Source organism: Syngnathus acus, chromosome 11, assembly GCF_901709675.1.
Source record: "Syngnathus acus chromosome 11, fSynAcu1.2, whole genome shotgun sequence".
NCBI lineage: Eukaryota > Metazoa > Chordata > Actinopteri > Syngnathiformes > Syngnathidae > Syngnathus > Syngnathus acus.
The window spans coordinates 3,031,999-3,058,302 of NC_051096.1; the positions used below are offsets into that span (position 1 = coordinate 3,031,999).

Here is a 26,304-nt window from a genome sequence, read left to right on the forward strand (position 1 = left end):
AACAGATGGAAGGGATTTTATGATAGCAAAGCAAAGCATCCTAAAATGATCCAAAAGTGAGTGTGTGTGTGTGCGTGTACTTCAAAACAGATCGTGTTTCCCGAGTCAATAACTTCGACTAATCTAACGACGGGTTTACCATGTCAGGGCAGTCTAAATTTGGCACTGTCTGCTGGTGAAATCTGGAACTGCAACAGCGCCGAACTGCTTTTTAATAAGACTTCATTTTGAGGAACTAACTTCCAACTAACCGTTTGTCAGGTCTCTCTCGTGTCAAGCTTCTGGTGAAATTCGGAATTGCACTTGAGCCCATTTGCCCGGGCCAAATCCGACACACATTTGCGCACCGCCATCTTACTTGACGAGCGCTGCACAAATGGGTGACGTCGGGCAGCACCCACGTGATCCCACGGGGATGCCGTTCCCAGGCTCCGCCGGCTGACCGCTCACTTTCTGGGCCGGATCTTCATCTCCACGAATCTCAGGCAGGTAAACTTTGATGGCCCCAAATCATACCAGACTGCATTGGTTTCGCCGCAGGTGCCGGTTGCCTTGTACAGCCCGTTCAGGTTGCAGTTGGCACAGCTGAAATACCACCAAGCGCCCTTCCGCTCATTGGCGCAACTGCCACTATTCCGGCTGTCTTGGTCGCGGTCTTTGGTGCTGAACTTGTCCCCAGAATGGTAGGTGAATCTATCGCCTGCAAAGCACACAAACTTGCTTTTGAGCACACGCAGGCGGCGCGGGCTCTCGAGTGTGCCCCCCCCCCCCGGCGGGAGTCGCTACCTGCGTTTCCAGAGTAGCCGCTCACATGCAGCGGGTAGCCGTCCTTCTCGGGGTCCAGCGAGTTTCGGCCCACCGAGAAGTCGGCGTAGAGAGCGTAGTAATTGCGGCCGTCGAATATGGTGAAGTCGATCCGCAACTGGTAAGCGCCCGAGGCCGTCAGAGCGTGGATGTTTTGCAGGCCTGCAAACACGCAAAGGCGGCGGCGTCACGTCACGCAAACCACAAAGGCTTGACAAGAAGGATGTGTTTGTTTCAGACCGAGCCAGTGCTCTCCGGCGAGGTTTCCAAAGCCCTTTCGGTAGTCGTTCCAACCCCGAAAGAAGTCGACGGAGCCGTCTTTTCTCCTCTGGATCACCTGCAAACACACACGCACACCATCAGCGGAGCAAACGAGCATGACTGGCCAACTGGACGTTCAGCATTGAAGAAAAGTGCCAACTTTATTGGGGAAGGCTTCACGAGGGGAACTTTGGGGTGTTTTTTTGGGGGGGGTCAAGCACTTACGGTCCAGCCTCCCCCGTCCAGGTTCATGTTGCAGTAAGCCTCGAAGCTGTTGGACCCGCTAAAGATGGTATAGACTCCACTTTGGGACTTTCCCGCCGCCATGACGTCACTGCAGTCTCTGGGCATGAGACCTGAAGCAAAAAACAAAAAAAAAAACATGTGAGAGCGCAAAATAGATGCCCGCTTTAAACAAACTGGACACGCTCGCTCGGTAGCTACCATGCTGCAGGCTGGACAAAGCCAGACTGAAGTTGTGTAACTCCTCTTTCTCTTGTGACAGCTCCTGCGCACCAAGCGTTTGAAAGAACTGAAATGAGATCTCCAACTGGGACACTTTGTTTGCATCTTTCAACAATACTTTTGTTCTTATTCAAAGAAGATAGTAGTTTGTGTGTAAGAGGAAGGAGGGAGGGACGGAGGGAGGGAGGGAGGGAGGGAGGGACGTGAAGTCCTGAAATGTCCACATCACCTGAGACAGCAGGCTCTGACTCGCCTCCAGGTCGCTGCGAATCGCGGTGTGACTCGCCTTCAGCTCTGCCAATGCCGTCTGACCTGCCTTCAGCTCTGCCAATGCCGTCTGACCTGCCTCCTGACCTGCCTTCATCCCTGCCAATGCCGTCTGACCTGCCTCCTGACCTGCCTTCAGCTCTGCCAATGCCGTCTGACCTGCCTTCAGCTCTGCCAATGCCGTCTGACCTGCCTCCTGACCTGCCTTCAGCTCTGCCAATGCCGTCTGACTCTTCTCCAGGTCGCTGGAAATCGCGGTGTGACTTGCCTTCAGCTCTGCCAATGCGGTCTGACCTGCCTCCTGACCTGCCTTCAGCTCTGCCAATGCCGTCTGACCTGCCTTCAGCTCTGCCAATGCCGTCTGACTCTTCTCCAGGTTGCTGGAAATCGCGGTGTGACTTGCCTTCAGCTCTGCCAATGCAGTCTGACCTGCCTCCTGACCTGCCTTCAGCTCTGCCAATGCCGTCTGACCTGCCTTCAGCTCTGCCAATGCCGTCTGACCTGCCTCCTGACCTGCCTTCAGCTCTGCCAATGCCTCCTGACCTGCCTTCAGCTCTGCCAATGCCTCCTGACCTGCCTTCAGCTCTGCCAATGCGGTCTGACCTGCCTCCTGACCTGCCAATGCGGTTTGCAGCGCCGCCCAGTGGCAGGCTAAGTCGGTGCAGTTGTGGTCCGGGAGGCTGTTGGGCAAAGTCGCCACCAGCTCGCCCAACTCTTTGACGATGTCCTGAGGCCTTGGAACACATAAAGTGTATACATGAAGCTGCCAGTGTGTGTGTGTGTGGGGGGGGATTGTGACTTGTGGTGGTCAAGTGTTTGTTCATTGCGTGCGCGCGTGCGTACCTGTTCAAGTGGAAGAAGACGATGTTTTGGATGACAAGCACGACCAAGAGGAGCGTCGGGACCACCGCCAGAATGGAGCCCCAGCGTATCTGAACAAACTGAGCGCAAACGACGTCACAGACGGCGGCGTCTCTCTCTCTCTCTCTCTCTCTCTCTCTCTCTCTCTCTCTCTCTCTCTCTCTCTCGCTCTCTCTCTCTCCCTCTCCCCCGACGGAGCGAACGACTTGCAAATGCTTTCAACTCGACCAAGCCATTTGTCAAGCGCGTGCGCGTCCATCCGATGCGTACCTTGCGCTTTGGTGGTTCGCCGATCAGCTTCTGGGTGCTTTGGTTCATCTCGAACCACTTGTCATTTGACATTTTGTGCTCTCATTCTATTCTTGCTTACTCCGTACGAATGTCCCTAGCTGTGTACGTGTTGTTTGTTCTGCGTGCGTCTAATGCCGTATTTTGTGTTTAGCCAAGTGACGTGAAGTTTTGTTTCCACTTGACGTTGGTTTCGACCTTGTTTGCGGCAACGAGATGGGACGACAGCTCTATCTGGGCTCGGTCGGTACATTATTGCGAGAGAGCGCAAAAGCCCGACAGAAAAGGAACGGGCTGTACACAACACAAAATGCGACCCTGAGCAAGTTCAAGTTGTCATTGACAAGATTTCTTTGATTGATTGATTGATTGATTGATTGATTGATTGATTGATTGATTGATTGATTGGTTGGTTGGCTGATTGATTGATTGATTGGTCTTTATTTATCTATCTATTTCTTCATTCATCTATACATGCATTTTTTGACTGATTGATTCATTCCTGTATTTCCTCATTTATTTATTACACTCACACTAGCTACAAAACAAACTGACAAATAACTCGTTTTCAAATCAGACGAGTAAAAACTGGTCAAATATTTAAAAAAAAGATATTAAAAGTGAAGACAATTTGCAATTCTAGTAATGACACACGAATTTGAGGCACAATTTGTCTTCGCGGGCCACATAAAATGATGTGGCGGGCCGTATCTGGCCCCAGGGCCTTGAGTTTGACACTTGTGATATAACGAATACCTGTGGCAGTCAGATGAAAAACAAAAAAGTATATCCTATAAAAATGTATTGCATCCAAACATGTTTTGGGTTATATTTGTTGTATTAAAACAAGCTTAAAATTGCTCGCCGGACTGTCTTTGAGGCAGTTTTTTTGTCATGGGTTTGTTCATGCTTTGCACCAGTAGGTGGCGGTAATGCTCATTGCCAACCTAAATCGAGAAGAGGCGCAGCCGTGACGTAGGGTCGTAGGAAAGGCATCCTGTATCATGGCGCAATGTAAAGCCTATGGGTGTCTAAATAACAAACGAAGAAACAAAGATAAGCACTACTTCTGCATTAATCGCAAAAAGGTGGCTGAATAATTTGCGTACACGATACTCTTTGAATAGTTTTCCTTTTGGTAGTAATTCAGTGGTCTGTGAGGACCATTTTGATGCATCGTGCTATGAAGACTATGGTGATTTGCTGGAGTACCTATAATGTCCACTAGGGGGGTGTATTGAGTGAATGCTCTGCGTATAATCGGAGGTAAATACGCGAAGAAGCAAACGCTAGTCAAGCTAGCAGCATCCACATCGAAGGATGAGCCAATATGGCTGATTGAAAGGTGCACACGCTCTTGCAAATATATTAAATGCTTTGAGTCGTCTTTTTTATGTACTACCCGAGCGTCCTGCATTGGCAGCAAACATGGAGGCAATGGAAACTGGCGACGAGCGTCAACATCCGGCCGCCGATATAGTGCGACCTGCGGTAATAATCAAGCTCCCGCACGCCGTCTCACATGACCGATCACCCAAACGGATTCACAACACATGCATCGGAGGAATACATTATTCTTTCTGCCTGCGCGTTGGTGTGCTATAAAGTTAATATGCGCAAAACCCGGCCCCGTTTAGATTCAAAATGCTAAGCGTACACCTTGGCCAGTATGTTAGCCCTAGCTTAGCATGAGCTGAGCTAGTCGTTCCGTCCATCAAGCTTGACAATAAAGTATTAACTTAAGGTTATTTCTGGTTAAATCTAATTCAACAGTCTTTAAATTAAAATGGGGAGTTCTAGTTGTATTTCTGTATATTGCTCTATATGTTGTAAAAAGCTGAAAGTTTCCCTTTGGATAATCCTAATGAAATTTCGTACTTTACCGGACAATGACAACGTGTGAATGCTGAGAAAAATTCTGCTAGCATTCCTCTAATCGTGCTATTTCTAAATCCTTTATGACATTTTCCTGATCACGCATACTGCAAAGGTGTCACTCAAATACAACACTTGTCATTATGCTTAACAATCCAACTGTATGTTCTAAAACTTTTGCCACACCTTTTAATTAAATATTGCCTGTTACATTTTGGTGGAGTGCAGGAAACAGAAGAGTCAAGAACTGACGCTCCAGCCAATTTTGGAAGTTCCCTCCAAAACCAAATGGAAGAGAACAGGTTTGAACTTGGAGACCCCGAGACCCCGCTGGTCCCTTGTCGCATGGAGGCCTTGAACGCCTCACCGTCCCACTCGGAGGATGAGACAGTGGAAGCGGGCCTGGCTAGCGAAAAAGACGAGGACGATCCGGAGGAGGACAACGAGGTCAACCCCGTTCCCATACCGGTGAAGGACTTGGACTCGGAGACCGTCAACAAAGGTGCCTGTTCAACGTCTTTCAACCTGGATGAGATGATGGACATCGGTACTGTGGATCAGCAGGAACAGGAAGCTCAGATGTGCACAGAATTGAACAATGACAGCACAGGTGTGAACATTATTTGTGTTGCATATCTGTATTGTAGGACCATTGTGCAGCGTATCATTTTTGTAATCTTCAGGGTTGGAGGAAGAGGAGGCACGGAGTGAGCCGAACGTTGACCTAAAACCCACCGCCGACATGAAAGTGGATGAAGGAGAGGCGAAGGAGAAAATGGAGGGGGAGGACAAGGTGGAGGGGAAAAAAGAGGAGGAGGTCAAAGAGGAGTTAGAAGAGAGGAACGAGGTGGAAGAGAGGGAGGTGGAGGAGCGGGAGATGGAGGAGGGGGAGAAGGATGTGGAGGTGAATGAGAAGGAGGTGGAGGTAAAAATGAAGCAGTTGGAGGAGGAAGATGAGGTGGAGGAGGAGAAAGAGAAGGACTTTGTGGTGGAAGAGGTGAAAAGGGAGGAGGTGGAGGAGGAAGACGTGCCTTTCTATGCCACTCGCTCCAGAAGCCGAGCAGTAACATGTAAGCCGCACACCACTTTGCCATAATGCATAATGTAAAAGAGTGTAAGAGGATGTGGATTTGTATTTTTCATTCCATTGCGATTCTTTCATTTTTCTCCTATCAGCGCCAGCGCCCGACATGACCAATGGGATGAAGGTGATCAAGCTCGCCGCATCCAGTTCCTCTTCGTCATCTTCACCGCCTCCCATCAAAATCAAAGACGAGCCCGAGGACGAGGAGTACGAGCTGGCCTTCGTGTCCGGGACGTCCACTGTGAAGGATGAGCCCGTCGTTGCCAAGGCAAGTTGTTCTTCTCCATATCCCAATATTTAGTTCGTATTGGCCGCTTGAATGTCTTCGTGTACATTAGGTGGAGGACTTGCAGATCGACTCTGTGTACTCCGAGAATCCGGACGGCAACATTCGGAGGCAGCGAGGTCGGCCGTCGTCGTCCACGGCGACTTTGAACATGAGGTGCGCGCACTGCCAGAAAGGGCTGATCAAAGGTCAGACGGCCTACCAGCGCAAAGGCTCGCCGGCGCTCTTCTGCTCCACCCTCTGCCTCACCTCCTCGCTCAGCTCGTCCAAAACCGTCAAGAACTGCCACCGCTGCCAAAGGTGAGCGCGAGTATCGGCTGGGCCTGCTGAATGATTGCTTGTTGAACTATTTCTGACCTGTTTGTCTTTGTCCGCCAGGCGCATAACCCGCCCTCAGGAAATTATCCTGGCTCCGGACGTGGACGGCGTGATGAGGGGTTTTTGCAGCGAGGCGTGCCTGAGTCTCAACAAAAGCGTCGACGGCAAGCCGTTCGCTTCTCCTGACGCCAAAGTGCAGTCGGTGTGCAGCATTTGCTCCAAGTACACCATCGTAAGTCAAGAATGATGCCTTCAAGAATGTCTGGCCAGAAATGTATTTGTAACCCAAAAATGATTGTGTCTCAAAGTATCTTGCCCTATTGAAATGAATAGAAATGCCCTTAATCCGTTACAGAAAAATGTCGCAAAGATTTTGTCCTTCTTTTTTTGTATAACCAGAACAAGCACGAAGTCGTCCTGAGCGGCACGGTCCACAAGATGTGCAGCGACTCGTGCTTTAAGCTCTTCCGAACCGCCAACCGGTTGACCATGGCGGGCTGTGCCAACTGCGGCGCCACCTGCCACGTCGGGCCCATGCTACTCAAAATGGAGGGCAGCAGCAAGACGTTGTGCAACCTCGACTGTCTCATCAAGTACAAAAAGGTACACGGCAAGCTTAAATACTGGAAAAATGTTGAATGTATTCAAATGTATATATTTTTTCTTTGTATGGTTAAAGAAAGTGAAGATGACTCTGCCGTGCACCATGTGTCGCGCCCCGCGGCAAATCGCCGACATGGTCCACAACAAAAGCGCCACCGACGACTCCGTGAGCCTCTTTTGCAGCAGCAGCTGCGTCATGGCCTTCGTCGTCCAGAATGTCAGCTCCTCAGGTACCAGATAGTGATTTTCGTCAATGATTCAGTACAGCTCTGGATTTGCATTGTTTCCTGCCCCGCAGGCACGCATCTGAACTGCGAAAACTGCGGCAAGAACGCTCTGCCGGCGTATCACCTGGCCATGTCGGACACCACCATCAGAAACTTCTGCACGCTGCCGTGCGTCCTGGGTTTTCAGGTAGCGCACGTAATTCTCGTGGCGGTATTTGCTGTGACTGACTCTGATGTGCTGTTGCAGGAAAAGTTCAAGAAGAAACGGAAGGAGATGAGCGTTTACCCAAAGTTGACGGTGGCCTCCAGTCACGAGGCCAACGCCACACCGCCGGCGCAAGCCGCCTTGTCCTCGCTCGACTGCGCCGAGTGCAACCGCCGCATGACGTCCAAACCTGACGTCATCCACGTCAAGGTGCCGAGACACGCACGTGACGGGATGAGAGAAATGCTTTTGGAATGTTCTGATCTCCCGTTTTGCCTTCCGTACGCAGGACAAAGCGGTGTTTGTGTGTGGCTCAAGCTGCGCCCTGCAGTACAAAACCAGAAAAAACCTGAGCGCCAAATGCGAGTACTGCAAGATCTACAAGATCAGCCGAGAGGTCAAGCGCATCGACGGCAAGGACTGCTACTTCTGCAGCCCCGGTGAGTCGCCGACCGCCCACCCGCCCGCCCGCGCAACACCCCGCCCCTCCCGACAACCCTTTTCACATCGATGGTCGCTCCGGGGCAGGCTGCTGGCTGTTGTACGAGATCGACCTGGACGCGCGCTGGGGCAGGCACTGCAAGTCCTGCTCGTACTGCCAGTGCATCTCCAAGAAGCTGGAGAAGGCGCTCTACGGCGAATCCAGCGAGGAGTTCTGCTCCGAGGAGTGCAGGTCGAATTACACCATGCTCTTCTGTCATGTAAGTCACACACACCCTCCCAAAAAAAAGAATGAAAGGTTCAAAGCATTTACATATGCATCTGACATTTGATTTAATGTCCATATGTGTCTATGTAGCGTGTCTAACGGAGCCCTCTGCCGCCTGCCAGGTTGCAAAGTGCTCCTTGTGTGACCGCAAAGGGAAACTGAAGCACAGTCTTTTCGTGCTGGGGGAGGTGCGCAACTTCTGCGACCTGCCGTGCCTCTTCCAGTTCTGCAACGCGCTGGTCAAGACGCAGGGCGACGTCTTCCCGTCGGGTGGGCCGTCGGCACCGTGTGGCGCGGTAACACGCTAGCCAGCGCGCTAGCCAGCACGGCTTGAAGGTCGCCTCTTTTGTGCTTGCAGAATCGCCCGTCATCGCCAACGTGATCTCGCTTGCGGGTCAAGACCAGGAGAGCGAGAGCAAGCCGGCCAAACAAAGTACACAGCACAAATCATAGTGATAGGACACGCTCGGAAAACTGATTTTAAACGGGTTTTTTTTCTCTTGCTGTCAAGAAGTGGGGGACGACCAAGTCAGTCTGAGGAAACAAAAAGAGGACTCTCTCACTCCCACAGGTCCTCGAACAAGAGGTCAAGTTATTTCGTACTGCCATTTGGAGGTTACTATAAAATTGACACATGGGGGGGAAGCTCAACGCTAACAAACAAATTTGACATGCTAACGAGAATTCAAGCAGTTTATTTTCACTTGTAGTTGAAGTTTACGGTTGAATTAAAGCAAAGAAACTTTTTGATTCTTAACATTCGATTTTTTTTTTCTGTCTATAGGTGCCGACTCACAAACGACAGACCCCGATTTGGTAAACAGCCAGTTGGAGCTTGTGAATAAAAACAAGTCACCATAGAGAGTTATATTTTCTTCTCTCTCGCCAGATCATTATCAGCGACAGTCCAGAGAGGAAGAGGCCGTCTCACTTCACCCCCAAGTCCACTTCGACCAGCACGCCGAAAAGCATGAAGAACAAGGCTCTGCTGTGTAAGCCGCTGGTGCAGGACAAGGGCGTTTCGTGTCGGACGGAGATGGTGGACGTTGAGGCGCAGACGGGTATGCTCACAGTCATTGCAGCCCCTGGCACGTCTCAATCCAAATCATATTGACGATGCAAAGCTTAAGAGATTTCTTCTCTTCTAGATGGGTCCACACCAAAGATCATGGTCCTCCCCGTTCCCGTGCCGGTGTACGTCCCCGTGCCCATGAGCATGTACAGCCAGTGTACCCCCAATCCCGTGGGCGTGCCTCTGCCTGTACGTAAACGCCTCAGAGGTCAACACGTATCTTCTTGCCTTCCACGCGTGACCCACTCCACCTGTGCCGCAGCTTCCCGTGCCCGTGCTGCTGCCCGTCAGCACGGACAACGCCGACCGCATCGTGGAGACGATCAAGAAGATTAAAGAAAAGTTCCCGAAGGACCCTTTCGAGGCCGAGCTGGTTCTTATGGCCGAGATGGTGTCCGAGACCAACGGGGGCGACAAAGAAGGGGAGACGCGGCCGGGAGCTGCTGCTGCTGGAGGTAGGAGATGTTTGGTCTTCTGTTTGCTCCATGACTCGTGAGCTATTCTTAGAACAGATTTGTGGGCGACTCATGTTGTATCCGTGGGCGCCCTTTATTATTTCTTTTTTTTCCCCTGTACAGATGGGATAAGCACCTCCAATGATGACTTGAACACAGATGACTTTGCCAGCCTGCTGAACAGCTTGGACGAGCAGGGCGTTCCGCCTCCCATGGACGTCGAAGCCGACTTCCCCATCGGTGAGGCATGCGATCCGACGGCGACTCGGTTGTCCCGAGGCTCGCTTGCGACAATGTGACGTGTCCTTCGCTCCCTCCTTAGAGACCCTAGAGAGGATGGCCACGCTGCGAGAGTTGTCCACTCCGCCGGCTAGCCCCACACCCACCGGCTCGCGAAAACGTCAGTCGTCTCGGAAGTCCAAAGAGACAAGGGTAAGCGTTGCATGCAGTGGATTGCGAAAGTCTACCCACCCCTGTTTAAATGTCGGGTTTTTATCACACACAAAAAAACGAGACAATGATAAACTATGTTCATATCGCTAATTTTTTTTTTATATGTCTGCATTAGGGTCGTAAAAGGTCAAACAAGGGCACCGAGGTGTCCGACAAAAAAGGATCTGTCGGAAAAAGCTCTGTCCCCAAAGTCCCAAAGCTTAAGACCGAGTACGGCGTGGACGCTTGGAAGCGATGGATACGCTGGCGAGACACTCAGCCCGATGTGGAGACGCCATGTATCGCAAGTGAGTCAGAAGCTGGACGATTGAAAATATTGATGTGCAAAAAAAAAAATCTGTCACCCAGCCATGATTTGTTGTTTAAAAATGATCTCAACTTTTTTTTTTCCCCCCTCTTCATTTTGACCAGTGCGCCCCCTGCTGCCAAAAGAAGACCTCCTTCGTTGCACCTCGGCCGAGCTGAGCTACGGCTTGTGCCGCTTCATCGCCGAGGTCAAGCGGCCGTCCGGCGAGCAGTACTCGCCCGACAGCCTCTTCTACCTCTGCCTCGGCATCCAGCAGGCAAGCCCGGCCGGCTCACTCCCCGCTCTGTCTGCGTTGCGACTCAGATTCCCCGCTCCTCGCTCGCTCACTTCCGTTGTCCGTCCCCTCTCAGCACCTATTTGACAACGGCCGTGTGGAGAACATTTTCACCGACAGCTTCTACTGCAAGTTCTCCACGGAGTTCACCAACATGCTGCGATGCTTCCAACCGACCATCACCACCAGCGGTGAGTCAGCGACAAGTTTCGGACTTCCCGTTCCTTACGTACGTACGTTGTCTTCCTAGGTTACATCCACTCGCGCGTGGAGGAGGAATTCCTGTGGGACTGCAAACAGCTAGGCGTCTTCTCGCCCATCGTGCTGCTCAACACGCTGCTCTACTTCTTCTGCAAGAATTTTGGCTTCACCACGGTGGAGCAGCATCGCCAGCTTTCCTTCGCCCACGTCATGCGCTGCACCAAGACCTCCCAGGGAAACGTCAAGACCACCTTCCTGCGCTTCTACCCGCCCATCGTGCCCGTCGACGGTGAGACACGTCCTTATGTGCTTGAAAGCGAATCATGATATATCACCTGCGCCATCTTCAGATATTGACGGCGTTCCAGCAAAGAAGCGCAGGGAGGAGGAAGAGGAGGTGAAAGAGGAGAAAATCCTGGAGATGAAGGAGAACACGGACAATCCTCTGCGCTGTCCTGTGCGACTCTACGAATTCTACCTTTCAAAATGGTGAGGGGCGGGTTCTTTTGTCCAAAGGAAGCCATTGTTTTTTTTTTCACCACCAAATCTTAACTGTGCTATCCCATTATCCATATTCTGGAAATCAGCTCGGAGACTGTCAAGCAGCGCACCGACGTGTTCTACCTGCTGCCCGAGCGCTGCTGCGTCCCCAACAGCCCGCTGTGGTTCTCGGCCACGCCGCTAGACGAGGACACCAAGGAGGCCATGCTGACTCGGATTCTCACCGTGCGCCAGTTGCATTTGGCCACCGGGGAGTGGCCGCTCGCTCCCGAAGGCGCCATGGAAGGAGGCGCAGGCGGCGACGACGACGACGACTGGCCGTGACGAGCCTGTGAACTCGAAAGTGTCTTGAAGGCGGTGCCACGTTTAGATCAGGACCAGACTTTGTGTGACACTACAGACAACAAAGCTGACATTCTAAAAACCTGTTTGAGTGGAAGGAGACACAGTTGGAATTCCATGACAAGCAATTTTTTCTTTTTTTTTATTTGGAATGTATACGATAATCCGATTTTGTTTTGTTTTGAAAGGTCCGATCCACGTCAATGGAGGTTACACTCTTTTTCTACCGTTAACTCCTCCTTCCGTAATGTCGATCAGTGTTTACCAACCTTTGATTCAAGTCACACAGTTTCAGTTAGAAAATCTCATCATCAAATGTCACAAAGTATTCACACTGAAATAATGTCATCCTAATGTATCCACAAATTGGCCTGTTAGTTGAGGCCAAATCTATTATTCTGTTGTTTGAAAGACTGAACACTAGGTTATTCGTTAGTTCTTAATTTTTTGTGGTTGGGAATCACCAGAGTAGACGCTGTTCATTTGGTGTAGTTTTAGAGCAAACTAAACAATCTTGCCGAGTGAAACTACTTGAACGCATAAGAGTTGCGATTCAAAGCACCTTTTAAGAGAAAACATGATGGCAGCCTTCCCCAAATTTTAGCTATGTACAAAATAAAAGCTTATATCCGCTCATGTATGCCATGACACACATTTTGTATTGATTTTTTTTTAATAAATAAAACTGCGAATGTTGACAATTGGGATTAGATTATTTTTGGGTTTTCTTTTTGAGTATCAACATGCCTTGGGGCTGTTTCAGAAAAAACACAAGATCCACATCTCCTACAGGTAAGATTATCTTTAATTACAAGTTAAATGTGAATGATTAAATCTGATAATTGGAAAAAGAATATTTCATAAATAAGTTAGCTTCGCCTGAGTATGTCTTGACTTTTCGCTCTATATACATTGAATGTCTTTCAGTGGACTTTTTACATTAAAGTGGGTGTCAAGCCCAATTTTTTCTTTTTGAATACATTCTATGCGTCCCCACTAGTCTGAAGATATTACTCGGATTAATATTGGGTTGGTGGAATAAGAATTAAATTCATCTGTTTCCAGCAATCCAAGAAGGCTGATATTTTGTGCAGCACTGCCCCCTGCTGGCGACAAAAATGAACAGAAACAACTTTTTGGGGTTAGGCCGCATGCGTCAAGGTCACCAACAAAAATTCTGAATTAATAAGGAGACAAATGTAGTCAGAAATAAGTGCAGCTCTGCTGTCCCCTCTGCGCTGCAGTTTCACAGATGCACTTGTGCTTGGCGTTGCAGGCTTTGTCGAACCAGCACCGGAGGTCGTGAGCCCCGTCCTTCTCGCCCATGCGGACGCAGTCCTCGCCTACTTTGCCGTCTTCCCCCGACCAGTTGTCAGGCTCTCCTCGTCCCCAGAAAGTCAAGCTGAGTAAAATGCGCACACAAATGATCAAATGATCAAAACCTTATAAACAATTTCAATCTTCCTACCTCACATTCAGAGGCGAGCCATCCACCCACAACCATTGACCTTCCAAACTGGAGTCCGTCAGGCCAATCCAGAACTTGTCCTCCTGGAAGGCCATTTTGTCCCTTAGTTTACTCTCCAAGAATCTCTAAGACAAAGAACACGTTTCAAAACATCTTCGGTGTTGGAACACCCACATTCAGCCCATGTGTAACCACAAGATGGCGGCTGTTGCACCTGCTCGTCGAGGCTGTCAATCTTCACCAGGTCACTGTTTTGATACCGGCAAAACTTTTTGCTCACTTCCCAGGTTGAATTTGTGATTGAGAACTTGTAGCAGCTTTTTCCGTAAAGCTCCCAACCATAGCTACATTTCCAGCAGACGCCATCTTGGATCACACAAAAACTATTTGGTTAGCTCAAAATGCTAACATTTTGCCAGTAACATGAGGGTTAAAACTCACTTGGGTTTTCTGACCAACTGGCTTTCAACGCCTCGTGCTCACCCTTCAGATTTTGGAGTTTTTTTCTGGTCTGAACATTCTGGTAAGCTGTAAAAAATGAGGTGACAATGATGAATTGGTCCCTAATACGCTAAATTGCTAAATAAAACAACTCACAGAGGTAACAAAGAGCGACAAGCGCCAGAACCAGCAGAACAGACAATGTTGCTAAGGCAGCTCGTTCCAAAGTTAACTTGGACCTTGCCGGCTTGGCACCTGTGTCTGAATACAAAAAACACACATACAATTTAAAAAATATATATATATTCTGCTGCTATTATTTTTTCAAATCAATTCCAAAATGTTTTTGTTAAACTTGCCTATCTTTTTAACAGGAAAAAACAACACGTCTGTTTTCGTCACAGATCATTGATTGTTCCTCTTTTTGTCACAGCAGTCTTGGCACCGACTGTGTTGTCCATTTTATTCATTTGATATTATTTTTGTTTATAAAAACGGAAAATGGAAACGATTAGAGGTGGTCACCGACCTCGCTGTGATTTTGACTGCGTCTTTGCCACCTTGACCGAGGCATATTGTGATTCAGGTGCTGAGGAGGCTCCATCTGTTCAGCCAAATTCAAGTTGAACAAAAATAAAAAAACAACAATTAAGAAATAATCAACAAGAGTTGTACTTATTTTTGGACACTTACCCCTGCCACCATTTCTCTGAGAATTGTCGAAAACCAAGTCAGAGTAGAGAACGTCAGCCTCTGGCATTTTAGCACTGAGAAGAAAGACCCAAGATTTTGACTTCCGCTTTCGGACTTATATGAGGAAGGAATGCATTAATCATCAAAATCGGATATTTTGTTATTGACTGCGTCGCACTTCCTTTTTTGTGCCAATAGTATGCTTAAGTGGAGCAGAATTGCTCGCAACAGGCAGGAATGGTGGACAGGTGCTAGAAAACTGAGAAAAGCAAACAGTCACGGGACAAAAACCACAAGAACTTCGGTAGGCAAGAAGAGTCTAGTTTTCTAAATGAGTGAGAATCCACACCATAGATTTTAAAAAGCGCGCTGATACTTTTATTGATATGGACACAGTATGTAAAAAATACTTTGGCAATTATGCTACTAAACTTTATACATTATTTCGCAATTAATTACTTAGTACTTAGCTCATTTAATTGTTGCCCCCAAATGCGATAAAACTAATAGTAAAGAAGAAGAAAATAGGTCTTCAGAATGAATTTGAGTTTTCGATTTAAATAAAGACTTAGGTGCTCTAACTAATGTCGTCTCACCTCCATCCAATCATCACCTGCGACATTGAACAGCCGACACCTAGCACCAATCAGAGACGTTCATTTATCTAGGAGGGCGGTGTCTTTCTGCTTTTCAGCCAATAGAAAACCAATGCGTCCTTTTCTCTGCCCACTTGGCTAAGCTGTCAGCCGAAGAACGACGTGTGCCGGACTTGGGGCAAAGTTTGTCTTTTGGTCGCCTGCCACCTTACGCCCATGGCTCCCAGCACACAGCTCAAAGAGGCGATGGCCGACGTGCATGAGGGCATCCGGGCCATCCTGCTCGGGCCACCCGGTGCCGGCAAAGGGACCCAGGTGAGCAGACGTTAGCAGCTAGCGTTAGCTCGTTGCAGCTAACTTGGACGCATGGTGGTTGCAGGACTTTAGCAGTCGGCTAATGCTATTTTTTTGAATGTCTTCATTTAGTTTTGCACTCAGCCAGCGGTTTTATTCTTTTCCTTCCATTTGATGGGGATTTTATTGCCGAAGGTTTGCACACTGCTCAGTTAAAGAATGTAAGGAATGTCTTATTTTTGGGGGGAGGGAAGGCAAACTTTGAGTTGCCAACTTTAGTAAGTATGATGCAGTATTAAAGTAGGGTATTTAGTGTTAGGGTCTGTTTTTTGTGTGACACCCTAAGGCCCACTCACCTGGCGATTGACCCCTCACCCCCATTTTGCAGGCCTCTCGACTAGCCGATCGCTACTGTGTCTGTCACCTTTCCACTGGGGACATGCTGAGGGCCATGGTGGCGTCGGGCTCGGAGCTGGGCAAAAAGCTCAAGCAGACGATGGATGCCGGCAAGCTGGTGAGCGCAGTTTGCATGTCTCCTGTGACTTCCCGAGTTTCCTGTCAAGCGCGAGCCATTTCCTGTGGTTCAGGTGAGCGACGAGATGGTCGTGGAGCTCATCGAGAACAACCTGGATACTCCTCGCTGCAAGAAAGGCTTCCTATTGGACGGATTCCCCCGCACAGTCAAGCAAGCCGAGCTTGTACGTTTTGATAGGTCGGCGTTGAGCGTTAGCCTTCCCTTGACTAACCCGAATTGGTCCCTTTTCAGCTGGACGAGCTTCTGGACAAGCGACAAGAGCGGCTGGACTCTGTCGTGGAGTTTTCTGTTGACGATTCGCTGCTGGTGCGCAGGATCTGTGGCAGGTAGTTGTTTGCCACTGCTCACTGGACAGATTCCCGTCTGCACGAAGGAGCGCTATGTGATTGGAGCGTGTTGCTGATGATGTCATATCCGTCCCGGCAGACTGATACATCAGCCCAGCGGCCGCTCCTACCACGAAGAGTTCAACCCACCCAAAGAGGCCATGAAAGACGACGTGAGGACAATCTGACTCTCGGGTCTAATCTCATCGCATCGGAATACAAATTTAATCCTGACTACTTTTTCCGTCCAGGTGACCGGCGAGCCGTTGATCCGCCGCAGCGACGACAACGAGACGACACTGCGCTCTCGCCTGGATGCGTACCATCGCCAGACGGCGCCTCTAGTCAAGTACTACAGTGCCAGGGGTATCCACGCCCCCGTGGACGCCGCCAAGAGCCCCGACGTGGTCTTCGCCTCCATCGTAGCCGCGTTCACCGTCGCCACCCAGGCCACCCCGGCCCGCGCCTGTAAAACACCGCCTCTTCTTACTTTCTCGCAGCAGTGATGACGTCAATTGCGAGCACAAGTTTAAATGTTATCAGCTGTGAGTTAGTCTGTTCGCAAGTTTCGAGAAAACAACCTATTTTTGTCATAGTGTCCAGGGAAAAGTCAGGAAATGCCCTTTTCTTTTGTTGATGACTCAACAAAATGTTTAAAATCCGCATTCCTGCAGCACCTCTGCGGGCTTCTTACATCACTGACTGCAAATGTGCTCCGATACTAAAACAATTAGGTTTCCTTTGAGGAAATGTTTGGCTTTTACCGTTTCTTCCAGTTTGTCCTTGACCTCCCGATTCTGTGGCGTTTTGAGTCCGGCTGGTCCGTTCACCTGTTTCCTACGTACTCCGGGAAAAAAACAAATAGCAGATGTTTGTGGCAATCCCAGCGGGAATGTTTCATGCTTTAATTGAGCTCAGATGGCCACTTTGATTGCTAATTTCCCCCCAAAATATGAGCTCATGTCTAAGTCACTTCCCAGAATGTGATGACTGGCTTTTAAGATCGCTCTTAAAACAAACACACCCTTCTTATTTGTATTTATTTCTTTTTCTTTTCCTCAGCTGCTTGAGTCCTGGGGATGCTCTTATATCAAGGACTGGAGGAATGCTGCAACAGATGTGATGGGATGGTGGTTGCTTATTTGGCTGGATGAAAGTGAAGTCCTCACGATGACGGTGCTTTGATGGCGCGCTTCAAATCTCGGCGGATTCCAAGCGGGCGAGCGTATCATTGATCATTCCTTCTGCTTGGTCTTCCAATAAACCTCAGCTTTTTTCTAGCAATGTTACATATTTTTTCTTTTTTGTCTAGTTACTCTCACATTGACTGTAGAAATAAAGCATTTCAATTGTCACGTGATACAGAATTTTAATTTGATAAAATCGAAATTGACATTATTATCCTCACATACCTACATCGGCGATGAGAAAAGGACGTGAGGAATAAATCGACGCTTGTGTCACCATGCGCCAAAAACGCGCACTCTCGCGGGGGGCGTGGTTTAAGTTTGACGTCACTAACCGGGGCTTTCCTCCACAACGTCACGCGGCGAAGGGGTGGAGAGAGAGCGAGCCAAAGCCGCAGCAGTTAACACGCAGCACCGAAGGGTCGTGAACGCTTACCGAAACGCACCGATATTGCAGCTGCTAAGCAAGAGGAGCTTTTTTTTTTTTTTCCGCGTTGGGAGCGGACGACAGCAGCCGAAGGAGGAAAGGGGAGAAGCCTTCATCCCCGCGTCAAAGGTGGAAAAGCCGGTAGGTGAAATCAAATCTGTCGCTGTTAAAGGGCAGTATTTTTCTCCAGGGCGCAGTGTGTGAAATATTACCGAGTCATGCGTCAGCAGGCGCACGTCCTCCTAAAATTGCAAACATGTAAGGATGCCAAGAAGATGTCTCGACATGTCCTTACTGGAAATACATTAAACAGGCCCCAACCGCACGATTACGAACATCTATGGAAAATATGTGAAAAGATGTTCTCCGTGGAGAAACCCCCCAAACATGACACTTCTGTAAAGACCTGCAATTTTAAAGACAATGTCCTTCTCTGGAGAGACATTTGATGACTAGAACTAACGCGTCCTCATTGTTGAGACAATTTGAGAGACAGCATGTCTTCAGCGTGGAGACAATATGTCCGTCTTCTGTCCTCACATGTTCCTCATAGGAGACGAGAAACAACATGCCCTGCCAGACAAAGCCCTTCTCTCATCACTTTCCCTTTCCAAGCTTTTCCAAACGTGGTGCCACTCCCGAAATACTCTCCGGTTGTTCCCTCCCCTGTGTGTTTTTTTCCAGGGAAGGAGACATAATACATAATTCACACATGAAATCAGCAGCACAGCTGGACTTAAGGACACGCAGTGTTAGGTTTGCACGACTACTTAGAATCGATGTAAACAATGCATACAAAACTAGCAACATTTTCTAGAATTGATCATAGCCTTCTTCAAAACGAAGCCCCCCCCTCCTTCTTCCCCCCGGAACATCAGAGCCATGACCTCATGCGGAAACGCTTCGGGTTCCCGCCCTCGAACGGGTCGCGTTACACACAGTAGAAGATAATGACACACACGTTTTGTGTGTGCGTGTCCGTTCATTGTTCTGCTGTTTCCTCTTCAGAAACCAAAACCTTGCAAGTCATTGGATCTGCCCGCACTCGTTTCAACGACTGTTTTGTTTCTGGGAAGGTCTGGAATGATTAGTCATTTCCAAGATTCACTGTGAAAAAAGTGTTTGAGAAGGCTTCTTTGTCATTTGACTAAGAAAAATCCCCTCGCAGCTTCCTGAGAAAAACGATTAAGCTTGCTAGCTACTCGCCAAATCAGCTTGACACTCATTTGTGGTTTTCCAGATTCGCCGTGTTTTCCCTCACGACTCAAACTTCTTCTGTTTACATTGAAACCTTTCTTCCCAGTCGACACACGAGGACAGGAACAACGTCCAACTTTTGAGGAAGCGTTTTGACATCTGTTTGCGTGCAAACCCTCAAAAACGTCCTCATTTGCATTCATCAGTGTGGAGATGAAAGGCGGAAGAATTAAAACTGCTCCCGATGGGAAGCACCGAGTGATGTTGCGCCAACTTCCTGTCTGTCCCCTGTCTACCTTTGCGGGACGGACTAAGTGGGAGGTGCAGAAAACACCTGAATTATTCATGCTAACAACCGAGTTTCTTCTTCGTGACCCACTTCGAGACCCTCTCTGAGATCCTCTCGGCGTCCAAGCTGACCACGTCTTCTTTAGTGATAGTAAAAGCCCACCATTTTGTCCCCAGTTACTTTTAGCAGGCCTCTTGTGATGATTAATACGATGTGAATGCGTGACGTCTTGCCGCTCTGAAGCAATTCGATTGCAACCGCCGCTCGCACAATGTTACGGGAATGTTCCTGATTTCAGCTTTGTTGAATAGAGCAGCAGTGGAGTGGGAGGACAAATGTGTGTGTGTTTGAATCTCAGCCTGTTCAGACCCATCTGCCAGCTGCTGTACGATTTGTTAGTGTGCATTCTATTCCAAAGAGCGTTTTGATTGCTTCTTGAATCACCACTGCACATTTTTCACCACATGAGCCTCCAGGCTGGATCAGAACCACTGGAACAAATGATCCAATTTCATTGAGTATGTCTGACAATGATTCTTTGTATTCATCATTTTAGAAATTACACCATTTAAAAAAAAACATGTCCAAGATTTTTTGCTGGAAACGTCAACTATTGGCTGTTTTGCACAGTGCTGCCGTCTAGTGGAGTCTGGGGGTATTGCAAGGTTTAATTTATCGATCCGTTTTTTCTTCTGCGTTTCCGATGTCGACGTTACATGACAATATTGTTGCAGCCCGTGTGGTGCAAGGACAGTTTGTGCTAGCATCTTTTTTTTTTAGCTTAGTATGCTAATAGCTAACATGCAACTTGACTTTGGTCCTTGACACTTGTTGCCTCATCCGTAGTGCGCGTATGTGCACGTACCTGTTGAATTTCAAAGACGGCAGATTAAAGTGTAAAATTGGAGCAGTTTGCGGACTGTTATCTGTCAAGCGGACGCCCGCTGTGAGGTTTTGATCTGCCTGCCAAATGGAATCCAAAAGCATCAGACGCACACAAGTACAAACATTTTTCGACTTCAAAGCGCAAATGACGTCAGGTGTTTTTATCGGCCACGGCAGACGACTGGGCTTTTGTCGGACGCCCTTTGACCTTGAGAAGGTGATGGGGTTGCCACGGTGACTGCCAATTGTTATTCGGTGCGCATAGAAAAATCGCCTCGACGTGTTTTCTTGTATCATGCGCGTGTGTGTCGGGTTTACACGCTTGTTTTGTGTGTGCGCGTGTTTAAGTGCCAGAGTCACAGAGAAGAGCCGCTGTTTGGCTCGCTCGTGGCGGCCGTCGCCGTGGCAACGGCTCCGGCAGCGCCGCGTGAAGTGGAAGGGAAGGAAGACGCTCGCTTCCCCGCATGAATACTTGAGTGGATGATGTCACTCGCTTAATTGAGGCTTTAATTGTGTAAATACTGACGAGTAGATGAGTTTATTGTGCGCCTGTTGGTATTATAAATCAGTTTTTTTTGTCCTTCCATATTTTTGGTGCGGTAATGGGGAAAAAAAAAAGTTGCTTTGTTGACTTCATGACCCTCGTGTGCGAAGAGGAAGCAACAATTCCGAGGAAGTATGTCGCAGCGGGCATGCGCTTAGTTTCACATCCTCTTCTCTCACCTTCCTCACACAGAGCGTGCGGCCACGAGGACAAAAGAGCTCATCTGCGCCAACTTCTCATCTGCTTGACGACTCAAACCAGGACATGTGAGATGACCCAAGGCTCCAGTTGTCCGATTTCCCGCTAAACGTCCCCGAAAGGAGCTCTTGTTTTTTTTTTTTCCACATCCAACGATGGGCTCGGAGAAGGATTCGGAGTCGCCGCACTCCTCGCTGAGCGGCGTCCCCAACCCAAAGTGCCGGGCGGCCGGTAAACGTAGACGCCGCATCTCCTTCCAGAGCCTCTTCAACGGCAAGCGGGGCTCCCGGGTGGCCAAGGGGCCCAAAGGAGGGGCCGCCACGCCCCTCTCCCACCTGCCGCTCGCTCAGCAGCAGCTTCTACCGCCTAGCGCCTTGAGCCCGACCGTCCCGGCGCCACCCGTGGCCGCCGACGCCCCTGAGGACGCCGCCCCCGGGACCCCCTCCAGGCGACTCTCCTCCAGCCGGGCCTCCTTGGCCGGCGAGGCTGTCTCGGGGGACGGCGAGCTCCTGGAGTGCCCCCTGTGCCTGGTGCGCCAGCCAGCCGAGCAGCTGCCCGAGCTGCTGGGCTGCAGCCACCGCTCGTGCCTGTGCTGCCTGCGTCAGTACCTGCGCATCGAGATCACCGAGAGCCGCGTACAGCTCAGCTGCCCCGAGTGCGCCGAGCGCCTGGTGCCCCGGCAGGTGGCCGACATCCTGGACGACGCCGCCCTGCTGGACAAGTACGAGGAGTTCCTGCTGCGCCGATGCCTCGCCTCCGACCCTGACTGCAGGTGGTGCCCGGCGCCCGATTGCGGGTAAGTGAAACCTAGCTTAGCCGTGCTAGCCAGACATTCCGACTTATTTCAACAGCTTTTGTGGCTTTTGGCTAATTCATCTAAAGTGAAAAATATTAGGGACAGCTCTCAGTTTTTTTCTTTTCTGTAACTTGAGTATTGCGTGAATGAACGTACTGTAAAGTCCCAACGAGCACACAGGAAGTGGAGGAAGTGACGAGGCATACTTTGCAATTGTCATTGTTCCTGTCAGACAGCCTCATCTTTCTGCTGTAATTTGTAATCCAGACAATTTCACACTGCAACCGTAAAAGTTGGAGACCACAGGTTGCGTCGGTAGACACATACGCAATCCTTTGGCTGATAAACACCTCAAAGCAGCGCTGGCGTGTGCGCCTGCGTCAGCACTATCACAGCCAGCCCGTCCGCTGACCTCAATTCACTGACGCCAGCGCTGACTCACCCCTCAAAGTGTACGCGACTATTTCCAAGGTGGCGCGCAAACACCAGCCGCAGCCACACAACACAGAAGCAGGCGACAGGAGCTGTCGTCGGCCATCTTTGTTTTCGTTTGTTGACTAAAAAATTTGCCAAACAAGATTGCTGCTTTGGATTGAGGCCGAGTGGCGCGGATCAAATGACGTGTAAACGTAATTGAAACGGCCTATCGAGAAAGAGTCGGGCCGTCTGCTGTGGCTGTCAGTTGCCGTGGCAACTGTGGATGCGAAATAGAGGCAGCGTTGCCAAGGGTAACGGGATTGAACACCTCAGTGCACACTAACAGAGCTCAGGGTGGTTGTGCGTGAAATGCATCAAACCGACATGTCGGTTTGAACAGGGGTGTGTAGACTTTTTCTGTCTGCCGTATTTGCATATTGGTCTCTCTTATGTCTCCAGGTTCGCCGTGATCGCCTCAGGCTGCGCCAGCTGCCCCCGGCTGGTGTGCCGGCGTGAGGGCTGCGGCGCCGAGTTCTGCTACCACTGCAAGCAGGCCTGGCACCCCAATCAGACCTGCGACTCAGCCCGCCAGCAGAGGGCGCAGTCGCTGCATACACACAGCACCCATTCGCCAAGCTACACTCAAGAGCAGGGGCCAGGTAAGGGCAATTTTCTGGGGTTAATCTTGTTCAGGTCTTGCTTTGGGTTGACTGATTTATGCGTGCGTGCGCTCAGCGGACGACATCAAGCCGTGCCCGCGCTGCGGCGCCTATATCATCAAGATGAACGACGGCAGCTGCAATCACATGACGTGTGCTGTGTGCGGGTGTGAGTTCTGCTGGCTCTGTATGAAGGAGATCTCGGACCTGCACTACCTCAGGTAGCTTCATGGGAGGGTTGGATGCAAATGTATTACACACACACACAGATGCACACACCCTCATCCCGCTCGTCCCTGCGCAGCCCGTCCGGCTGCACCTTCTGGGGCAAGAAGCCGTGGAGCAGGAAGAAGAAAATTCTGTGGCAGCTGGGCACGCTCATCGGCGCCCCCGTTGGCATCACGCTCATCGCCGGCATCGCCATCCCCGCCATGGTCATCGGCATCCCCGTTTACGTCGGCCGCAAGGTGAGGCCTCGCTGGAAAAACAGTTTGATTTGCTTTGAGGCTTCGAAATGAATGACCTCATCACATGTATGTGCTCGGCAGATTCACGCTCACTACGAGGTGAAGAAGACGTCCCGCCACCGCCGCAACTTGGCCATCACGGGCGGCGTGGCCTTGTCCATCCTCACCGCGCCCGTCATCGCCGCCGTCAGTGTGGGTGAGACACCGGCCGTTTGGCGGAAACCAAAGCCATGGAACACTTGAGTCTAATGGCAAGTTCTACGCTGCGGCAGGCATCGGCGTGCCCATCATGCTGGCGTACGTTTACGGCGTGGTGCCCATCTCGCTGTGCCGAGGAGGCGGCTGCGGCGTGAGCAGAGGGAAGGGCCGGGGAGTGCGCATCGACTTTGACGAGGACGACGGGCCCATCACAGGTGAAGACCGGGATAATCCCTCATAAGGTGTTTGTGCAACAACTGGAACCATTATCTGTCTCAGTGGCGGACGCGTGGCGAGCTCTCAAGTCGCCAAGCTTGGGGGAGAGCAGCCTGGATGGCGCGGTGAGCGGTTTGAGCACCACCACCCCCAGCGAGGGCCTCTCGATGGCGCCGGGGACGGTCGGGGACACGCCCCACTTCAACACGCTGGCCGGGGGTGCCCTGGGGGCTCGCGGCGGCAAATACAGCAGGCTGGAGGTGCAGGCGGCGGAGCTGGCCAAGGAGTCCACCCAGAAGGAGACGGGCAGCTTGGGGGCGGCCAGCGACTGTGCCAGTACGCGCGGAATGGCCGGCTCCATCATCTCCTCCTACACGCTACCGGACAGGTACGCATTTTCGGCAGGTTGTCACCTGGCAAGGCTTCCAAACTTTACGTTGTCGTCTTTTGTTGTGCGTTCTCAGGGAGTGCACCAACTTGGAAATCCAAGTGGACATCGAGACCAAACCCAGCCATCTCTGCCTGACAAGCGAGGAGGACCTAGCTCCGGCCACCGCCGCCTGCGCCGCCACGGCGAGCGTTTCGGGAGGGGAGGAGCCCCTGGACTGCAGCTCCAGACGAGGCGGCGCCTCGGGCCTGTCGCCGGGCGGATCAGTGCGAGACGAGGAGGACGGTCTCGGCGATGTCACGCTCGCTCAGCCCGAAAGCATCCGCAGCGACCTGGAGATGTCCGACACGCAGTCGGACGACGTGGCCGAGCTGACGTCGGACGACTGCGACTCGCCCCGGCCTAGGGGAGCACCGACCTCGCGGGCCGCCTCGTGCCGGGCCCTGAGCACCCCCACCGAAGGCCTTCACTGTCCCGCCGACGCCAACGTCGTCCTGTACGTGTGAGATGCCCGAAGCTTTGGGAAGCCCTTTGAGCATTTATTCCACATCCTTGAGGGTCTCCACTTGGTCTTCACCGTTGCGACAATTTGGCAGACCGGCTGAATCTCATGCGTATCAAATAAACGCTCCAACGTCTTTCCATTGACAGCAGCTCTCAGGAACGCACAAAAAAAACATTCAACTTCCCCTTCATGCTCACCCCACCCTCCTTCCTCGTTTTATTTGATTTTTATACTTTGCTGCTTTTTGCCTCCCGCAGACGCCGCCCTTTGCGTCCGGCTGACAATCTCTTCATTGTCAGAGTTCTACCTCTGAGATTTATACAAGCGTGTTTACTGCCTGGTGTGAAATGCCTTGGCGACTACTTAAGGAAAGAAAAAAAAAAAACATACAGGAGGTACAAGTTTTACACACAAGCAAGCGAAACCTGGCACACAGCCCGGCGGGAGTCGACAAATCTCACACGTGTAACACAAGTGTGTGTGAAAGTCAGTCTCATCGTGTGAAAATTACAGAAGGGCCACATACATATTTTAGGCGCCGGTAGACAATACAACGGCGGCTTGAGATATGTTGATCTTTTTTTTGTTTTGAAGTAAAAGCACTCATGTCTCAAGGCTGCCCTGTATTTGTTTGGTTTCCATTAACAACAACATTGCGTTTGAGGACACGCCAGAAGTTGTCAAGTGCGTGCGTGTATCTAACTGGTTCGCACATTGTCTGTTTTTATTTTGAATGCGCACTTTTGCACTTTACCCAAATTTATCTTTGGGAGCTACTCATCATCGTCTCGATCATCAAAATCAATTTTGTATTTTTAGGAGACATAATAATTTCCGTCCACGCACGCAATTCAAAACAGTTGTCTTATCACTGCTGTAATAGAACACAATTTATTAGCCACATTTAAAAAAAAAAAACAATTTCACTCATGGAGTCAGCATTTCATACACTTTACTGTGTTGCATACAACCAAACTGAAGATCACACCGGGATGCCTTTTGTGTTCGATTTGACTCAAGTGTTAGCCTCCAAAATCTTTCTTTTCATCCATTTTGTGATTTTGTGTCTTCTTTTATTCTGTGTGCTTTAATTTGTGATTTTGGAGGTACACACCAGTTGGTCGTCTTAATCATTCTCACTGACCTGAATTGTTTCTCAGCTTTGTGCTTGCTTATGAAGAAAGAAAAAAAAAACGCTTCTTCGAGTCTGCGTGGAATGTTCCTCATGTCTGAGTAGCTTCTTTTTGCCTTCAGCTGCTTGTTTCATTTGCTGCACTTTTCACTCGTTTTCTGCAAGCCGGAGACAAACCACTCGAATGTATCACGGGCCCGCACCTGAACCTGACCGACCTGAGGGTCGATTGGAGATCTTTGGATAAAACCAATATTGATTTAGCAATATTTTAGTGTATAAACTGCTCGTGTACTTCCTGTCACTGTAAGAAAATCTCACCCTGACGTGAGGATGCAATTGCAGGACTGTGAATGACTTTTTTTGTGGGGAAAAAATAAACAATCTGATGTTTAAAAGAGGAGTTTTTTGTTATTTGCTGTACTGAAGACATGAAAATGTTTTTATTTATAATATATTTATAAATCTATGAATGAATCTAATATGTAGTTTTTGGAATATTTAAAGCACAGTCACACGTTTACATTATGATTATTATTCATATAACATTATTCTGTTTTGTTGTTGTAGTAAGACTTTCCGTCCGCT

General features: G+C 49.8%; 5 protein-coding genes and 2 long non-coding RNA genes across 11 annotated transcripts in view; 4 read left to right on the forward strand and 3 right to left on the reverse strand.

The window, feature by feature from the left end:
- The window catches only part of LOC119130302 (H-2 class I histocompatibility antigen, alpha chain-like), a 346,995-nt gene that overhangs the window by 128,530 nt on the left and 192,161 nt on the right, over positions 1 to 26,304 (forward strand). The gene's annotated exons all lie outside the window — the stretch shown is intronic.
- The window catches only part of LOC119130478, a 340,541-nt gene that overhangs the window by 124,839 nt on the left and 189,398 nt on the right, over positions 1 to 26,304 (reverse strand). The window lies entirely within an intron of this gene.
- LOC119130460 overlaps positions 1,911 to 26,304 on the reverse strand; it is a 180,183-nt gene continuing 155,789 nt past the window's right edge. Inside the window, exons 2-4 of the long non-coding RNA XR_005099421.1 lie at positions 2,371 to 2,412; positions 1,999 to 2,133; positions 1,911 to 1,956 (exon numbers count right to left, since the gene is read on the reverse strand). This is a non-coding gene — a long non-coding RNA (uncharacterized LOC119130460). The remainder of the gene's footprint in view (positions 1,957 to 1,998; positions 2,134 to 2,370; positions 2,413 to 26,304) is intronic.
- On the forward strand, positions 4,241 to 12,510 carry zmym4 (zinc finger, MYM-type 4). Of its 2 annotated transcripts, none has more exons than XM_037263753.1 (27): positions 4,241 to 4,437; positions 5,050 to 5,431; positions 5,505 to 5,891; positions 5,998 to 6,173; positions 6,244 to 6,491; positions 6,570 to 6,741; positions 6,909 to 7,112; positions 7,189 to 7,342; positions 7,411 to 7,526; positions 7,587 to 7,754; positions 7,834 to 7,984; positions 8,073 to 8,245; positions 8,376 to 8,523; positions 8,612 to 8,686; positions 8,768 to 8,839; positions 9,038 to 9,069; positions 9,143 to 9,314; positions 9,402 to 9,514; positions 9,588 to 9,780; positions 9,904 to 10,020; positions 10,103 to 10,212; positions 10,349 to 10,520; positions 10,645 to 10,796; positions 10,891 to 11,005; positions 11,065 to 11,304; positions 11,366 to 11,504; positions 11,603 to 12,510. In XM_037263753.1, the coding sequence occupies exons 1-27, from the start codon at positions 4,375 to 4,377 to the stop codon at positions 11,838 to 11,840; spliced, it is 4,482 nt and encodes a 1,493-aa protein (XP_037119648.1). In that variant the 5' UTR covers positions 4,241 to 4,374; the 3' UTR covers positions 11,841 to 12,510. The 2 variants fall into 2 exon arrangements, with proteins under 2 accessions (XP_037119648.1, XP_037119647.1); XM_037263752.1 differs by having other exon boundaries at positions 4,242 to 4,437; positions 8,765 to 8,839.
- On the reverse strand, positions 12,646 to 14,597 carry LOC119130352 (CD209 antigen-like protein C). 3 transcript variants are annotated; one of them, XM_037264182.1, is made up of 7 exons: positions 14,461 to 14,597; positions 14,297 to 14,371; positions 13,924 to 14,028; positions 13,786 to 13,854; positions 13,541 to 13,692; positions 13,327 to 13,451; positions 12,646 to 13,260 (listed from the first exon to the last, which is right to left on the reverse strand). In XM_037264182.1, exons 1-7 carry the CDS (start codon positions 14,525 to 14,527, stop codon positions 13,062 to 13,064), a joined length of 792 nt encoding a protein of 263 aa, XP_037120077.1. In that variant the 5' UTR covers positions 14,528 to 14,597; the 3' UTR covers positions 12,646 to 13,061. The 3 variants fall into 3 exon arrangements, with proteins under 3 accessions (XP_037120077.1, XP_037120076.1, XP_037120078.1); XM_037264181.1 differs by having other exon boundaries at positions 13,768 to 13,854; XM_037264183.1 differs by lacking the exons at positions 13,786 to 13,854; positions 13,924 to 14,028.
- On the forward strand, positions 15,169 to 17,566 carry ak2 (adenylate kinase 2). The gene is made up of 7 exons (XM_037264179.1): positions 15,169 to 15,371; positions 15,739 to 15,864; positions 15,938 to 16,048; positions 16,117 to 16,211; positions 16,312 to 16,384; positions 16,463 to 16,679; positions 17,274 to 17,566. The coding sequence occupies exons 1-7, from the start codon at positions 15,273 to 15,275 to the stop codon at positions 17,279 to 17,281; spliced, it is 729 nt and encodes a 242-aa protein (XP_037120074.1). The 5' UTR covers positions 15,169 to 15,272; the 3' UTR covers positions 17,282 to 17,566.
- Positions 17,767 to 26,114, forward strand: rnf19b (ring finger protein 19B). Its single transcript, XM_037263880.1, has 9 exons — positions 17,767 to 17,966; positions 20,933 to 21,734; positions 22,611 to 22,810; positions 22,887 to 23,031; positions 23,115 to 23,277; positions 23,359 to 23,473; positions 23,550 to 23,690; positions 23,755 to 24,079; positions 24,156 to 26,114. The coding sequence occupies exons 2-9, from the start codon at positions 21,094 to 21,096 to the stop codon at positions 24,583 to 24,585; spliced, it is 2,160 nt and encodes a 719-aa protein (XP_037119775.1). The 5' UTR covers positions 17,767 to 17,966; positions 20,933 to 21,093; the 3' UTR covers positions 24,586 to 26,114.